Source organism: Athene cunicularia, unplaced genomic scaffold (genome assembly GCF_003259725.1).
Source record: "Athene cunicularia isolate RWA unplaced genomic scaffold, athCun1 SCF_9, whole genome shotgun sequence".
In the NCBI taxonomy this organism is placed as follows: Eukaryota; Metazoa; Chordata; class Aves; order Strigiformes; family Strigidae; genus Athene; species Athene cunicularia.
Window position 1 is genome coordinate 74,039 of NW_020799523.1, and position 17,610 is coordinate 91,648.

The following is a 17,610-nucleotide window of genomic DNA, read 5'->3' on the forward strand; positions in this document are numbered from 1 at the left end:
GTGTATAAGAGACAGCAGCATCTCCTCATGCCCACGCTGGGCATCGCCTGAGCCACCCCACTCGGGGCTGGGCTGCAAATCCTCCCCCCGTCCCCGTTACCCCCGGGAAAAGCAGCGACGACTCGCTCAGGAGCAGCGGCCTGGCCTGGGCACCTGCCACCGCCAGAAACCTGCGAGCTGCGGCAGCTCGTCCCCCTCACGCACCCCCCCAGCGCCCGCCTCCAGCCCTCCAGCTGCATCTTTGCCCCCTGAAGCGTTTTCCTCCTTCCCGCTATGACGGCGACCGGAACGAAGGTGTCAAACGAAGCGTAAAGCAGCGGGTGAGAGCTCTCTGAAACGCCGTCGAAACAGAGGGGAAAGGCTGTTGACATCGTTAAGCTTTGTTGGCCGGTGTGGGGAAGTGGTTTGTGAGGGGGAAAAACCCGTCGTCTTTCATCAGAGCGCTAAAAGGCGTCGAGTTCGTTGGTGGCGGCCCGCGCTCCCAGCTTCTTCTTGTTGTGTTTTTTGTTTTTTTTTTAACGTCTCTTTAAACTCTGAAACGAGACTCACGGAAGTGGAAATTGAAAGCAAGTCACCCAAATCGAAGTTTAACGGATGAATATCGGTTGTTTAAAGCCCCTCGTTGAAGTTTATTCGGAATTCGAGATGGTGGCACGTGGGTAAACGCTCCTGGATCTGAACCTGAAGCAGCCTGACAGCCCGGATCCTCTCCCCCTGCGCCCCTTTGGATCTCTCCATCCTCTTCCCACCTTGAATTCATGATTTTTTTTTTCACTTATATCCACGTTCAGGGACACAAAGATTCCACAAGAGCAGTTTTTACCTCGCTGTTGAAAACACTTCCTTGGGTTTTATAACGTAATTATGACTGCATCAGGATTTTATAAATAATACAGCAGCGATGCTGTTTCTGTTTTACCAAGTTCCTTGCATGTAGCTTGTTCTGCAGAGATCATTCATAATTCATCCAGACGCTGTGTTGGTACAGACCTGTTGACAAGCTACTCTTTCCAGATTCCTTCTGTCTCTGCTTTCACCTTGGTGGAGATCTGATGCCCAGCATCTATTTCATCGTGCTTTTAAACGATTTTTAAGTGTTTTACCCGTTTTTCAGGCATAAAAATGAAGCGGAAAGCTGCGACAGCACTAAAAACACCTTCGGTGTGTGTCAGATCATCCTGTACAAGTGCTGGTTTCTCTCTACCGACAGCTCATTGAGTCCAGATGAAGACTTGGAAGAGTTTTGGCAGCTAAAAGTTATTCCCCGGAAAGATTTCGTTGGCTTCAGGAAGTTAACAAGCTGCTTAAAGCTGGGATCTTCCCTTCGTCTCGCAGAACTGTTAATAGATTAAAACCTCTGAGCATGCTGCAGCATTAGAGAAGCTTTGTTGTGGTTTTTTACTGTTAGATGGTATAAAAATGAGTGAGTTCTCACAGTTCTTGCATATTTGGAGTTTTATAAATAAGCCTCAGGTGTAGTCAGTTCAGCTTATAACCAGCCCTTTCGTTTTTACATCCTCCGTCTGTTGAGAATCGGACGGTTCCACGTGAGCAGGTTTTTGAGGAGAGCACCCTTTAGAGCAGGAGCGTGTGATACATAGATTTAATTTAAATACTTCACGATTCCAGCAAAAGACAAACTTTTATTCTCCCTGGATAAAATCCTTTGAAATCAGCAGAACCTCAGACTCGACTTTCAGAAGGAATTACCTCCTGGGTCTTGTCTTTTTTTCTGCGGGTGTTAAAACTTAATTTCTCAGTGCTTCACGTAGACTGAACGATGTAAATCTCTCAACGTTGCTCCGTCACCTCCGGATTTGTGCTCTGCTTGTAGATGTGTGTGGAGAAAAACAATTCCCAAGGTTTTCCCCACAGCTCAGGGAGCGCTGTCTTGGGAATCAGCTGCAACCAGGACGCATGATGCGCTCAGCTCAGTAAAATTTTCAGCTTGGTCCCTCCTGAGTTGTTTTTTTTTCCTGCTGTGCACTTTATTTCATGTTTATTTTCCCCAGAGAAAGCAATGATGATTTATTCTGCTGAGTTTTTTTCCTCGTGGGGATGTTTACGGACGTGCTGCGCTGCTGCAAAACTGATGGATGCAACCTCTGCTCGTTGGTACTGAGTTGTTAATGTGCGAGTGTCTCATCTAGTGGGTCTTTTCCCATAATGTTTAGTATCAGAATTAGACACTGAACTCTTAATTATCACGTCCTTAAGTTGTACTGAAAGATTGAGGTCTTTGCTTAACTCGGATTTCTTCATTCCTTGAAAGAATGAGATAATGGTGATAATACCTGTGCCAGCGCCAACGTATACACCCGGAACATAAAAGCAGGGAGATTACCCTGTAGAATCTGGAGGTACAAAAAGGGTGGGACTCTCTTTGGCTGAAAAATGTTGGATTTTGTGCCGAGCAGCCTCTTGTTTTCCTCAAGGTTTTGTGCCGGGGCGAAGCGATTGCGTGCGCTCAGCACTTTGTTTGCAAGCGGTGAGTTAACGTGGAGGGAGCGTTAAAACTGAGCTGTGGATTTAAAGTCAGGCTTTGGGGAGGCTGCAGTTGAGGGATCAGAGATTTGTCCTTCATTTTGGGGCTCTGTGTTGCCCTGTTCCTCTCACTGCCAGCTGGAGAACCGCATCCTGCTGTAAAACAAAGCTGAACGGCGAGTGGCTTGATCTAAAACCACCAAAGGTGGGAAAATAAATTATTCAAAAAAGAAATAAGGTTCCGATTTGCAGAGGCGTTTCCGTGTTGCAGTTCCTGTTTTGCTGGTGCCGTGGTTTCTATAGGAGTTCAGAAATACGCTGGTGACTGTTTGGCTTGTGATTTCTTTAGGTTCTGTGTGTTTAAGGTGATTGCCCACCAAAAAAATAAAGTTAAGAGGAAGAGGTGTCCTGTACATCCTTGGTGGGTGTTGGACAAGTTTGTGCAGGGAGCTGAGGGCTGCAAAAGAATATTTTTGTAAAATCAGGGGCTGTCTTGAAAAGTAAATGGTTTTTAAAATTGGGGTTTGTTGCCAAAAGAGAAAAGGTTTTGGAAAACGGGGAGCCACCTCCAAAAAAATAAAAGCTTTTCAAAATTGGGGGTCCCTTCCAGAAAATATAAAAGCTTGGTGAAATTGGGGGCTACCTCCAAAAATAGAAAAGTTTAGCAAAATGGGGCGCCACCAAAAATACAAAAAGCCTGTCAAAATCGGGGGCTGCCTCCCCAAAATGTAAAAGTTTTTGCGAAATCAGGGGTTGCCACTGAAAGGAGAAAAGGTTTGCAAAGTCTGGAGCCGTCACCAAAAATAGAAAAGATTTGCAAAATTAGGGTCTGCCTCCAAAAATATAAAAGCTTTGCAAATGGGGTCTGCCTGCAAAAACAGAGAAATTGGGGCAGAATAGGCCCCCCCCCCTCGAAAAATGTATAAAAGCTTGGCAAAATCAGGAGCCGCTGCTAAAAATAGAGAAGCTTGGCAAAATTGGGGGCTGTCTCAAGAAAATAGAAAAGTTTTGCAAAATTAAGGGCCGCCTCCGAAAATAGAAAAGTTTGGCAAAAGCGTGAGCCGCCTCCAAAAATAGAGAAGTTTGTCAAAATCAGGCGCTGCCTCCAAAAAGGACAAGTTTTTGTAAGATCAGGGGCTGTCTCTAAAAAAAAAATAAATAAATAAAAAAAAAAGTTTTGCAAAATGAGGGGCTGATCCCAACAATAGAAAAAGTTTTTCGAAATTGGTGTCAAGGTGCAGAAAAATGAACTAAACCTTAAAAAAAGGGAGGAAGGAATCATGTTTTGGGTTTGTTGGGGTTTTATTTTGGCTTGTGCAGGCTGGTCCTCAGCTGGGGAATTTTTTTTTGGGGGGGTGAAGCTGCTGAAGGGAAGGAAAACTGCAGTTTGAGGGGGGAAGGCAAGGCCCAAACACAAGTGGAAAGAAGTTTGGGGTAATGTAGTGCTTATTGGAATAATTCGGATCCATCGCACGCCGGGTATTGGTAGTTCTGCTTGTGGACCAACTTCTTTTTCTGATCAGAATAATAAACACGGATTAAAAAAATCCGTTTTTCTGCAAGAAGTGGCAGCCATGCCTCTGGGAAATGCTGTTGGCAAAACACCCAGCGCATCGCTTGTGATTTTCGAGATTTAATTTAGATGAGCTGGAGGTTTTGTGGCAGCGCGGAGCTCCCTTTATCCGATGCCCTTTGAGGAGGGGAAGGGCTTTGCTGGGCTCGCTGCGGGTCTCTTCGGGGCTCGTTGGGGCGCTGGGGGTGCTGCTTCCACCCTGGAAACTTGGGGAAAAGGTTTAAAACAGAGAAATTGTTTATTTTGGCGAGGGAAAGCAAATTGCTGCCGTGAAATAAAAAGAGCCGGGGAAGTCGCGGCGGGGGATCCTGCACGTCGTGACCCTTTGCTGCTGCTTCTTTCGGAGAGGCCGGTCCAAAGCCGCCTCGTTAGCGCAAATTTTGCAATTAGTGCTGAAAAATGGAGGGAGCTCAATTAATTTTATTGGCTCGTATAATAGCAGCACTCACCTTGGCTTTTGTACGAGGATATTTGATATTCCCCAGGAAAAGGGCCGCTCCTGCTGGCGTCGCACAGTTGAAACATCCACTCTCGGTGCTGGTTCAGGGTTTTTTGGATGATTTATCCTGCAGATTTTCTCCTGTCGTTACGTCGAGCACCTTTTAAAACTGTTTTATCTTTCAAAACTCGCTGTATACTTTTAAATTCTCAATGTTACGGAACATCTTGTTGACCTTCAGGTTGCTGAAACAATCTGAAATAAAGCGTCGAGCGAGCTTCGGGCATGTTTCCCAAACAATAAAAAAGCAGAAGTGCAGCTGTAATTAAAGACTTTATTGTTTTTAGGGTTAATTAAGGGAAGAAACAAACCCTGTGCTCACAGCAGAGGCGATTCATTTGATAGCTCTGTTCTTGCTCTTGCAGGTTACGGCACCTGGAACACTGGGGCCACCAACACTCAAGGTGAGTTTTGTGTCTAAAAATAGAGTTGGGGAATTCAAATTTTACAAAATAACGTATTTTTTTTCCTTCTTTATAGCCAGAGTAGTGTAATACAGAACGAGTTTTTCTCAGCCTTTCTTCTCCTCTACCTGTTTTAGTGACTTTCCACTTGGCTTTTCTGTAAAAGCTTCCTCCGTGGGATTGTGACACCTCCAGTTCCCAGTGTCCTGTACTGGAGGAACTGGTCACAGCCTTGGCTGTGATGAATAATGTGCTTTGCTTTATCACCTGGGGTTTAGTGGTGCCACAAAACAAAGTGTGTCCTGGGGTATTTGGAGTTTGGGCGCTCTCCTTTGAACTCCTTTGCAGCCTAAACAGGAGCGAGATGCTCCTAAAAGTGATTAATGACAAATATAGTTGCTTTTGCCATATAGTTTGGTTTTGCTGCTGCTTGAGGGTCTTTATTGAATCATTTGAGTTCTTTTCAAGTGCAGATGTTTCAAAAAACAGATCAAAAAAGATATATTGCCCCTTTCATCTTCAGAATTACCTCTTGGAAGTGCCAGTTTCTTTCTTTCCTGCTCTGTGCGAAGGGAGCCGTTATTTATCCCAGCAATTAAAACCGGAATTAAGTATATTTAGTCTCTGAACTTTGTTGCTTTTAGAGCTGAAACTCTTTTCTTTTTGTCCCGTTCAGGTACATACGCGACGAATGCAACAAGTTGGCAAGGTACGTGCTAAAAACCCCCCTCGTTTGTGAAGTAGTCAACGCTGTGCTTTTAAACCACTAATTCCTTTATTTATTTTCACCTTGCTCCATGATTGCAGCTTTTTCTCTTGCCGGGGGAGCAGCTGTGTCCTCCTGACCGGCACCATCTGTCCCTTAAAGCAGAAAAATTGGCTTGTGCATGAGAAAAGTTCATTTCTTTTACGTCTCCGTTTCTCATTTGATCTGGGACAGGCAGATGTGGACATGAATAAATCGATTTTACTGAGATTATGTCATTTGCCCCTCACACCCAAGGTTTGCCCTTGTAATTCCATCAGCTCGATGATACACAAATGCAGTTCTCTCTGCGAGCTGGTGCTTCCTCAATAAAACATGACTCATAAAACTTTTCCTCTCGGAGCAATTAGTTATTGGCTTTGATTTGGATCCTGGGGCTGTTTTAAGCTGGTCTTAACGTATCCCCAATCAAAAGCCTGAGATATTTTTTTTTTAGAAAATACTATTTCTTTGGTCCTCACAGTATAAAATGGAATGCTGCCCGTCAGGCTGTGGGTTCAAACCTCCCAGCTCAAGTCATAGGTGAAAATGAGATTTTTTTTATTTTTTTTTACTTGTTTTTCTTCTTTTTTTATAAAGTCTGCACATCCCTGTCAAGGACCTACGCCCCATTGTGCAGATGCAGAGCAAAAAGGCTGTTCCTGTTCTGGAGGCTTTATAATTAAATAAAAACACAAGTCATGGGCAGAGGGGGGAATAGAGAGACACAACGAGGCCACGTTGGTCCACAGAACCGTCAGCGTCACGCTGGAGGCCTTAACGGTCTTAATTTTGTCACAGAAAAGGAAAATTCCGAGGGATTATTTTGGGGGTGGCTTTCAGGAGCCCTCGATCTGATACAGCGAAGGGTTTAGCAGGTCGGAAGCGGCGAGAGGAAGCTTGCTGTGGAGCTCGTGGCACATGTCACTGCTGGAATGACACCAGGTGGAGCCACGAGGAGGATTCCCGGGAGCTCGGGATCACCCGAAGCATCCGGCACCTTCCCGAGCTTGTTGGTTTTTCCACCGCGTCGTGATGTCTTGCCACAAAGGTTCTCTCTCAGTACAACTCACTGCTTTGATTTTTCTGATTAATTTATTTAGGCCTGGTCTTTTTTTGATGGATACGTGGCCACGTGCCCGGCAGAGAATCCGCTGTGGGTTTCCTTGTGTCATGTTGTGGGACGGTGCAGCGTAGACGGCTCAGGGTTTTGTTCAAAAATTACAAATATAACTCTGTTTCTGCCGTTAAAATTGCTCAGAGGAGGAAGACCTTTACGCTTTTAGGGTTGGGCAACAAAGAATCTTTGATATTTCTCACTTTAAGGAACAAGATTTCTTTTAAAGGAGGTAAAACCCAGGTGCAGCCTTGCCTGGTAGGATCCATTCATGTCTAAACTCTTCCTCCAGGTACCACAGTCTTCATAATATTGTATAAATCTCAATTTTATTTTCCTTTCCTGCCAGGCTATGAGGGGTACGACTATTACAACACCCAAACCACTGCCGCTAACACGGCGGCCACGTACAACTACGCCGCAGCAGCTGCCACCTCCAGCAGCTGGGAAACCCCCAAAACATCAGATATGAGCATGAACGCCGACGTCGGCGCCGCCATGCCCGTGGCCTCCTACGGCGCCGAGACCTCGGCCAACGAGAACTCGGATTCCATCATCGCCAAAATCAACCAGCGTTTGGATATGCTGTCGAAGGAGGGCAGCGGCGGGACAGGGGAGGGCATGGAGGACCAGGAGAGGTGACTGTTCTGCTTCTTATTTGTCTTGAATAGTACAAAAAGAATGGCTTTTAATCGCTAAAACTTGAGATTAAGCTGTTCTGACTGTATAGGCGTGACCCAAGCTTTGTTCCTGGAGAAACGAGCTCAACTGCTGCCTTTTTACCTGCCCCGTGTGTGCCCATGTACATCTTTTTGATCCATAATTATTGACCTTGATCAGCCATTAAAAGCAATTTCCATTGTCCATTCAATTCCTAGACTTTGCAAAAGACCTTTTATTTATAGTTTTTACGATTTTTTTTGAAGTATTTTTTTCCTCTAAGGCTGTTTTTCCTCATGGCTGCCCAGTATTTATTTGGCTTTTTCTCCCACTGGGTTAAATTACGCCAGTCTGGAGAGTTGTTTCATGTCAGTGCGTGTTGCTGCTGAAATAATAACACAGACCCTGTCAAGAGTTACGGAATAAATAAAGTTTTGCCTTTTTGCTCGCTGCTGTGGTCAGACAAGAAGCTGAGGGGTTTATCTGCATTAATTCACACCCGGAGGCACAACTGGGAGACGATGAGAAGCAGCTTTTACCTGGGGAAGCTTTTGGGATCTACTTTTCCACTGGCAAAACATAATTCAGAGTGGTTTAGAGCTAGAAAGTTAGTCGGGTTATAACCTCTTCAAAGGATTTCTGTTCAATACTCATTGCAGAAAACCACAATTCTTTGATTATTTTCCCTGAGGATAAGGAAAAGGGGATGTGGGCTACAGAAAGTGATGGGTTTGCAGGGTTTCAAAATATTTTTATTCTGTTTTTTTTGGTCAAAACTACTCGGATTGTGATTAAAAATGGATGCAAACGCCTGTGTGGCGTGTGGAAACGTCCTTCTGGGTGCTGACTGTTGTCTCCCCCTGCGCAGCTCTTTCAGATTCGAATCTTTCGAATCGTACGACTCGAGGTCTTCGATGAACGACCGCGACATGTACCGCTCCGGCTACGACTACGGCGAGGTGGGAACCGATCGGAACGATTCCTTCGGCAGCCAGTTCGACAGCCGCCGGGATCAAGCTCGGAACCGCGGAAACAACTACGGCCTCATCCGGGGACGGGGTCAAAACCGCGTTCAAAACCGCGGGCGTCTAAACACGTTCAACCGCAGCGACCACTTCATGCCTTCCTCCAGCTCCGAGCGCCTCTCGGCTCGTTGGAATGAGTTGAACTACATGGGCGGGCGTGGGATGGGGGGGGCCGGATCCAACAGGCTCCCTTCCCTCTTTTCCCAAGCCCTCGTTCCTGATTACGGCGACTACGGCGATTACGGTGACTACGGCGACTACGGCGACTATGGGGATTACGGCGATTACGGCGACTACGGAGATTATGGTGACTACGGCGACTATGACTATGGCATGATGGGGATGTCGGGCATGGGAATGGGACGGTATGGGAATGTGCCGTATGGAATGGGGAGGCAACGAAACAGAGACAGGATGGGTACGGTGCCCTGGCACATGAACGCGCTCATGGTAAGTCGTTGCCGTCGGGTTTGGTTTTGTTTTTGTTTTTTTTAAATTCTCAAGATTGCTGGTTTTGTTTGCCTCGGTGGGTAGAGCTTTTTGGAGAAGGTCGCGTCTTAATTCACGTTGCTTCCACCACGGAATAATTTAAATTTTCCTGGATAGAGCAGAATATACCCGCTTGCATGCAAAATAGAGCCTCTGAATACTTACCCCATCTCAAATCCATTCTCCAAGGGCACACACCCAGCTATAAAATCCATTTACAGCCCAAAATAAACCTTGCAGGGTTGTAAGAATCTAAACGTTTTTTTAGTAGATGTGGAATACTTTGATTTTTAAGCTTTTTAATTTTTTTAGTCCCTCGAGTTGATGGACACAACTGATTCCTTCCCACTTTAGCCCAAGAGAAGAGGTTTCCGAAACCGCTCAGGGGGGCGATCGGACGGCGAGGGAGGAGGCCGCAAGCGAAAACAGTCACAAAGTGGAGACGAACCAGACAGCAAACAGGCCAAGACCGACAGTGAGGGAGACGACACTGAGAACGGTGCGAGCTGTGGCCGTTTCCCCCCTTCTCAAAACGTTTTATCTTCCAGTTGTTACATTTCAAAACTGTTGCGGTTTATTTTTTTAGTCGTTAGTGTTGTTACAATACTCCTGTAAGTGCCTGGGCTTTGTGAACTTTGTATTTTGTGGCCTGGGACAAAATTTAATGCCTGAGGGGAATCACAGAATTGTTTAGGTTGGAAAAGACCTTGGAGATCATCCAGTCCAACCACTGACCTAACACTGACCCTTCCCAGCTCCCCCAGATCCCTCAGCGCTGGGTCACCCCGACTCTTCAACCCCCCCAGGGATCCCGGGGACTCCCCCCTGCCCTGGGCAGCCCATTCCAACGCCCAACAGCCCCTTCTGCACAGAAATCCTTCCTCAGAGCCAGCCTGACCCTGCCCTGGGCAGCTTGAGGCCATTCCCTCGGGGCCTGGCGCTGGGGCCTTGGCTCCAGAGACTCATCCCCCCTCTCTGCCCCCTCCTGGCAGGGAGTTGCCGAGGGCCAGGAGGTCTCCCCTCAGCCTCCTCTTCTCCAGACTGAACCCCCCCAGTTCCCCCAGCCGCTCCCCAGCAGACCTGTGCTCCAGACCCTGCCCCAGCTCCGTTGCCCTTCTCTGGCCACGCTCGAGTCACTCAATGGCCTTTTTGGGGTGAGCGGCCCAGAACTGAACACAAACATTGAACACTGTGACAGTAAGGATCAGGTTTGTAAGCAGAGACTGATGAGCAAGGAGAAACCAGTGACCTGTTAGCCATCTTCACTGGAGTTTTGAGCCATTTTTGCAGTATTTAGCGATTTTTTTAGGAGCCCTTTGGAGTGTGAAGTGGGAGAAACCCCCCCCCCAACACCAGCCAAATGATTTTTTTCTTTTGTGCAGCAGATGAGGGCGAAGGAGAGGAAAAATCAGGAGATGAAGCTGACAAAGGTGTAAGTAACTCTCTTTTTTTTTTTTTTTTTTTTTTTTTTTTTTTTTTTTTTTTTTTTTTTTTAAATTTGTGGCAAACGTGGGACTATTTAAGCAGTTTCCTCTCTTTTGGCCGCGCTGAGAGTCCGAATATTTAAAATCACCCAGAAACGGCATTTTGAGCCCATATATTCTGCAAGTACTTGCTCCTTATAATTCCCCCGTGTGCCTCAGTGGGGATTACTGACAGATCTTGCACCAGGGTGCCTGAAGAGCACTTGTAGAGGAAAGGTTAGGATCCTGTGCTCGTCCTTCTGCTTCTGGCAAGGTTCGTTAGGGCTGAATTCCAATTAGTGGTTGGTTTCTTGCCTCCTCAGTTCGTTTGGGGGGGTCACTGTTGTTTGTTTTACTCGTGACTGGTGTGCAACCTTTGGTACCATGTCCCTAGGAGCAGCGACTCGGCTGCTGAGTATTTAAATTTTGATAGTGAGAAGTGATACTTAGTGCTGACATAGAACCTCATAGATGGAAACCAGCTATTTTGTAAATATTTATAAAAACGGAGATTTAATCCCCGCTCTGCGGTCTGGCTGGGTGAACTGTGAAACCTCCAAATGGCAGTAAATAACACCAGCATCTTTTTGTGCTTCTCTTTTCCAGGAGAACAGAAATTGGGGCGATTTGACGGCGGAAGGTAGGGTGTAACCCCTCCTCACACAGTCCTCCTGGATTAATCCTACTCCAAACCCATCGGTTTCACCCCGGGGCGTTACCAAAACCTTGAGTTTTTAGTCAAAACCTGACACAGCCCCTGCTGTGACCCCTTAACCAGTCCAGGGGCTCTGGTGGTGCCTGTTGTGGTACAGAAGCACCGTGCTGGTTAGCAGGGTGGGGCCAAAATGGGCTTGTTTCTTCTGGGCTTCTCAGTGTGGGTGGTTGCCGTCATCACCCGAATGGATATCGGCCGCCACGTTGGTTTATTTTCCTGCCACACTTTGAGGACGGCGCCGAGGACGCGCGTATCTCGCACCAGGGCAGAGCACAAACCTCATAAACTCACTAACTTTCATCGGGGGCATCAGTCACTGGGCTAAACCCCATTTTGTTTTGGATTTTTGTCAAATAAATGGGAGTATATCAAAGTATATTAGAGCACTAATTTAAAAACTGTGTGGTCTAAAGTAGCTGAAACCACTTCGGCTGGTTTGGGATTGTATTGGTGGAGACATACCGACCCCCCCACACACACGTGGGGTCTTTTGCATTAGAGTGACTTGGGGAAAACCACATGTAGGAATTTTGTTGCTGCTTTTAGGTTGTTTTCAAGACTGAAACATGTAGTTGGATGTTAACGCTTTCCTTTAAGCTTCCATCTGATGCCTGGGTCTGGTCTTTGGGCTTTGTCACCTTAAAAACATGAGTGAATTATTACCTGAGTGTTTGAGGCTCCTGGACCTCTGACTTGGAGCTTTCTACCCCAAAACTCTGCAGAGATTAGGTCAGCTAATTTAGTTCTTTTTTTTTTTTTTTTTTTAACGTGAGGAATAGATCCAAAACCATCCCAAGGAAGCAGAACTCCTTGAGCTCTGCTACCTCTGCTGGTTTCTGTTGCTTAACTTTCTTGAGTAGCATTTTCAGCCTTGTGAAAAATAGGTGAATAGCAGAGGGGAAATGAGAATTTGGGGAGAAAGTAGCAGCTCCTCCCAAGGTAGGGAGATAGAGATGTGTCTTTGCAGCGTTGTAAAAGTCAGGACTCTGCTCGGTTTCCACTAAGGATGTGTCCTGTTGCTGCCTACAAAGACTTTGAGTTGCTGTGGGAGGTTCAGGGAGCTGGAGCGAGGAGGGTTTGGGTTTTACAGTAACTGCTGGAGACCATGGAAAGAGGCTGCTGGTCCCTGTGGAGAGCTGCCAGAGAGCAAAAGGAGATTGGGAATTCCCAAAGCTGCGAGGGAAGAGGAAACTGAGGAATTTGGGTCCTAAAATACCTCAGCCAGCAAAGCGGGTGATTGTGAGCACAGTAATTCTGATTTATTTCCCCTCTGCCCCTCAGCATCTGGAGACGGCTGTGAAGATGACGACGAGGAGGTGAAGAAAAAAAGGGAGAAGCAGCGGAGAAGAGATCGGATGCGTGATCGTGCTATGGACAGGTAAGAAGAGCAATAAACCAATCTGTTCCCAGCAATCCCACAAATAACATTTACCAAGGATTTTCCTCTGGACAAACTTGGGTGAAATCTGCTGGGGGATCACGTTTTGAGACTCTGCATTCTGATTTCAGCATTTTTTTTGTCCCCTTTTTGTGTGTTTTATGACTGTTTCAAGATAAGGAGAATACCGTGGTGTTTAATACATACATCAGTGTGTAGTTATAAATTCAGAAAGGGTTTTTAAATGGAAATCTATGCAGCCTTGCTATTAAAAGAATAAGCGATCTAAAGATGGACTAACAAGTGACAGTGGCACCAGCGTTTCTGTATCTCGGGGCTTTCCCACACCAGGGAGAGGATCTTCATATCAAAAAAGTGCTGATTCACCTCCTGCCCTATTCATTTCTCCAGTTGCTTTTAAACTCGTGCTGAATTTTAATGTCCAGTCCCATAGCGTAAAGTTTTATGGAGAAGTAGATGCTGTTTCATCCGGGTGGGTTCCACAGCAATTCTAAAAGCAGTAAAACGATGTGGGGAGGCACTTGGGGGGGGGAAAAAAAGAGAGAGAAAAATAACGCCGGGGTGGTAACGGTCTCGTCTTCTTGACGTCCTCGTTCAGTTGAGCTCGTTCCTCATTTGCGGTGCGATTGCTCTCTTTAGAATCCAGTTTGCCTGTTCTGTCTGCAAGTTCCGCAGTTTTGAGGAAGAGGAAATCCAGAAACACCTCCAGAGCAAGTTTCATAAAGAGACTTTGCGATACATCGGTACCAAACTCCCTGATAAAACAGTCGAGTTTCTGCAGGTAGGTGGGTTGCCTGGTGGTAACTCAACCTCTCCTTGCATCCGTGCTGGGGTTTTCAGGCTAAATTTTAGGATCTCCGGGTTGAATTTTGGGATTTCCAGGCTGAATTTGGGATCTCTGGGCTGAAGTTTGGCATCTCCAAGCTTACCTAGGGAGTAGAAGGTGTTACGATTTCATCTGATCGCCCACTGACGTCCGTTTGCGTGACGCAGCTTCTCACGGATTTTCGTATTGGGAGGGCAAGTTCATTGTATGAATTTGAACCAAAAAAGCCAGAAATTAATATTGCAGGGAGTCTTCACCAGCTACGCGTCTAGAGCTGAGGAAGGCGAGAGAAAGACCGGGGTGTTTTATTTTCTGAATGACCACTGTTTGCATTTTGGGGGCATTTTTCAAGGATTTGGGGTCTCCCACAAGGTGACGTGGGAGCAGGCGTCCGCTCACCTCCAATTTGGTTCTTTCCATCTCTCACTCCAGTTGAAATATCGTGATGAGGAGGGGAATCCCCCCCCCCCGCCTTGCCTAGTTAATCCACCAGCCACGGTCTGTGCTGTGGGTTTTCCCTGGAGAACTCATTTCCCTTTTGAGCTCCTCGATTGTCTCAGCGCGTTGCGGGGAGGACGATGAGTTTTATCCTCTTCCCCTCTAGGAGTACATCGTCAACAGGAATAAGAAAATCGAGAAGCGACGCCAGGAGCTGACTGAGAAAGAGGGCACAAAACAGAAGCCGGATCCTTTTAAGGGTGAGTGTCTGCTCTGCGTCCCCACACCAAGCGAGCTGGCAAGAAAACAACTAAATTTTGCTCCCAAAGAGAGAAACCAGCACAAACATGAAGGATTTGGGTAATTCTGCTTCGTGTTCTGAATGGTTTTGAGCCAGATTTGTGAAATAATTTGTCTTGGTGGGGAAAGGGGAAAGGCCCCCGCTGAGGTTACTCAAGCAGCAGATTCCAGGCTCGTGCAATATCAGTGATACTAAAATCAGGTAAATGGAGCAGGGGGGAAAACTCCCAGGAATGGTTGACTTTTTGTAGCTGTTTGGTTAATGCAGCTGGATCTTGTGTTTGATTTTAATGTTAAAGCGACAGAGTTGATCTGTTGGGGCAAAAAAACGTGATGGAGAGAAAAACCCACTTGGCTCCGTCACCGGGCCTGTCCCCACTAGAGTTCCCAACCCGCAGCGGGAGCCATGAGTGGAGTTTAGTTAAGCCACACATCGGCTCTAAAATCTTGCAGGCAGAAAACCTGAGCCTAAGTAGAGAGGAGAAACAAACCCAGAGCTGGGGGAAGCGCAAGTTGTCCCTTCCACCTTTATTTAAATAGATTTTTGAAGAGCTGGGCTGGTTTTGGGAGGAAAACAGCCTGGGGTAAGTCCATCACTTTCTACCTCGGGCTGTTATCCCCGTCTCTCTCCCTCCTACGCTCAGTGCTGCGTCGGTACGATCTGTTTTAGAGCAGAATCGCTCTCCTCCTCATCTTAGAGCAACGTATGTGAGATTTTTTTGTCTCTGAAAGCGGAAACTGGAAGGAGAAAAGGTGCTGGATTCACGTGTCGGCCATGACGCGGGGTTGCTAGAGCGGGGTGGAAGGGCAACGATAATGGGCCAAACATCTCATTTGTTGGGGCTTTTGGCTGACGTCTTGTCGTCGCTGTAGGTATCGGCCAGGAACACTTCTTCAAGAAGATCGAGGCAGCTCACTGCATGGCGTGTGACATGTTAATTCCTGCTCAAAACCACCTTCTCCAGAGGCACCTGCGATCCGCCGATCACAACCGAAACCGCAGGGTAAGCTCCCCCAGGCCAGGGGACGTATCCGGGCGCTTGAGGGTTGTTGGTGCTTTTAAAAAAAAAAAACAAAAACCACCTTGTCCGGTCTCTGATCGTACCACGAGGTGAAGCTGCTAACCTGGGGAGCTCTAGAGAGTTGTGGGAGGCTTGTGGATGGGCTGTGTGGGGTTTGTCCTTCCGCAGGGCAACGTGGGTGGGTGAGAAAGGGGGAGATGAACAGAAAAATTGATACTAAAAGGGAAATTGGCCTCTTTTTTACACTGGGGGTTTAGCAGGGTACGTGGTTCAGGCACACTGCCTAAACGTGCAGATGAAACACTTCCTCTTTCTTAAATCTGCAGCGTTTGCTAGAAATTAAAATTAAAGATTTGGCGCTTGGGGAATTTGTAAATGAGATGTTGATCGAGGTCTAAATTGGCCCAGGCTGGAGAGGGGCTTTGGGGGGGTTGCAGGTGGAGATGGGGTGAGCCCCGGTCAGCACCGTGCGCCCCTCGGGGTGCTCGTTGTCTCCTCTTTGAGTTTTTGAGGTGAATGTTGCTGTCCTGGACTCAAATCTGAGGATATTTGGGGGATGTTCCAGCTGCTGGTGCTGAATCGTGTTTCGTGCTGCAGGGCTTGTGTTAGCGGGAGAGAATCGGGTGCTCCCTTGCATCTGCTTTTGTTTGTGATGTTTTCTGGGATTTGAGCCCTGCAGAGGAGGAGGGAAAACCAAAACCCCCAAGCCAAGCTCCTCGTTCCAACTCCTCCCCGTTTGAACTGACCCCGACCTTCGGTTCCTTTGCAGATGGCCGCAGAGCAGTTCAAGAAAACCAGCTTACACGTCGCCAAGAGCGTCCTGAATAACAAACACATCGTAAAGATGCTGGAAAAATACCTCAAGGTGAGTGAAAAAGAGAAGAGTTGGCAACTCGTGCCGAGTTCCCGGAGCAGCACGGAGCCACGTCTCGCTGGGTGTGCTGCGTGTCCCTGACGGGACGTCCTGCTGCGTAGGTTCCACTCTGCTGCCTTTTTATCTCTAAATCTTGGGTTTGGTTTCTTTTCTCTGTAGGCGGTTTACCACTTCTCGTCTGTTTTGGGTTTTTGGGGTTTTTTTTTGTTTTTCTTTTTTTCTTTTTCGTTTTTCTTTTTTTAATTTATTTAACTCGCAGACCGTACCTACTGTCATTCCCAGGGCGCGTGTAGATCAATTGATGAAACCGTCCAAAACGGAAACGTAATTAAAGCAACCAAAAAAATAGCAAAAGGAAATCCAGTGCCCCAAAGCCACCCCTCGAGCTGTGGCCTTGGGGGGGGACACCAGGTTCCCCCCAGTGCCGGGAAGTCGGCGCATGGGTCGGGAAGCCAACGCTTGTGTCCCGCCGGGATGGAAGCCGACACGGACCGGCTCCTGGCCCACCCGTTAATCCCGCACCGGGGGGGGGGGATTTTTACCCCGTCTTACAAAGCCAGGCTTTGCGGCACTCCCGGCAGCTCAACCGAATGACCAAGCACCCCAAGGTGGGGGGTTACATCCAATTCCCGTGAGTTGAAACCACCCTCATTAGCCCCCCCCTTCACCCCCCTCACCTTTTTCCTCCTCTTCCCTTGGGAAGTGGCAGAGAACACCCCAACCGATCGTCAGAGCCGAGATGGAACACGAGGAGAGGTCAGGGTAGGGTTTAAGCCCAAACCGGCATTTGGAATTACAGAAAGAAGCCCAGAAGGCCAAGCACAGTCTTCAGAGCACGGGGGTTCATCCGCTCCATGCGGGAACGCCGCCGGGCGGTTAGACCCGGCCTAAAGCGCCTCGCGGTGGCCACGGGTCCGGAGGCGGCGTGGGTTTAACGGGCGAGGCCCGCATCTGCGAGAGAGAGGAAAGGTGGCAACCTCCTCCGCCAGGCGAAGATGAAAAGAAGCGATTTGGGCTACTTGCTCGTTCCCTGGAAATCCGGGAACAGCCCCAGGATCCGGCAGGAGAGGAGCCCTTGTTTGCAAACCTGGCAGACAAGGGCAGGCAGATGCCCACACACACACCCCCCCTCCCACGGGGGAGCAGATGTTTCCCCTGTCCCACCGGCGTCCCGGTTTTATTTTTGGTCTAAACCCGGACTGAGTTAGCTCTTATCATGCCCAGTCTCTGCTAAAATCTAGCCAAAAAAAACCCCGCCAAAATTAAAGTAAAAAAAAAAAACAAACTGCGACTCCGTCCTCTGGGTCCAGTGAAAAAGAGACTTGGAGCTGGGAGTTTGTCGGCGTCGGATGGGCCGTCTCTCCCCCAAACCGGCCTCTCATACACGTTGAACAGGAGGGTGAGATAAAAACCCTGCGGTACCCCACAGGAGAAAAAAATAAATAACATTAAAAAAAAAAAAAAACAACAGAGAGAGAGCGCCCTCGGGGCAGACGAGGTGCAAACCTCTGGGAATCTCTCTGAGAAATTTAAACTAAAAAAAAAAAAAAATTTAAAAAAAAAAACAAAACAAACAA

General features: G+C 47.5%; 1 protein-coding gene across 1 annotated transcript in view; it reads left to right on the forward strand.

Moving 5' to 3' along the window:
• Positions 1–277: 277 nt before the first annotated feature.
• Positions 278–17,610, forward strand: part of AKAP8 (A-kinase anchoring protein 8) — a gene marked incomplete at its 5' end in the record, with an annotated part of 20,306 nt that continues 2,973 nt past the window's right edge. The window contains 12 exons of the mRNA XM_026867601.1: positions 278–320; positions 4,922–4,960; positions 5,637–5,669; positions 7,172–7,460; positions 8,351–8,957; positions 9,351–9,495; positions 10,379–10,426; positions 12,456–12,552; positions 13,213–13,354; positions 14,004–14,097; positions 15,011–15,141; positions 15,929–16,024. Coding sequence (XP_026723402.1) covers positions 278–320; positions 4,922–4,960; positions 5,637–5,669; positions 7,172–7,460; positions 8,351–8,957; positions 9,351–9,495; positions 10,379–10,426; positions 12,456–12,552; positions 13,213–13,354; positions 14,004–14,097; positions 15,011–15,141; positions 15,929–16,024 — 1,764 coding nt within the window. The remainder of the gene's footprint in view (positions 321–4,921; positions 4,961–5,636; positions 5,670–7,171; positions 7,461–8,350; positions 8,958–9,350; positions 9,496–10,378; positions 10,427–12,455; positions 12,553–13,212; positions 13,355–14,003; positions 14,098–15,010; positions 15,142–15,928; positions 16,025–17,610) is intronic.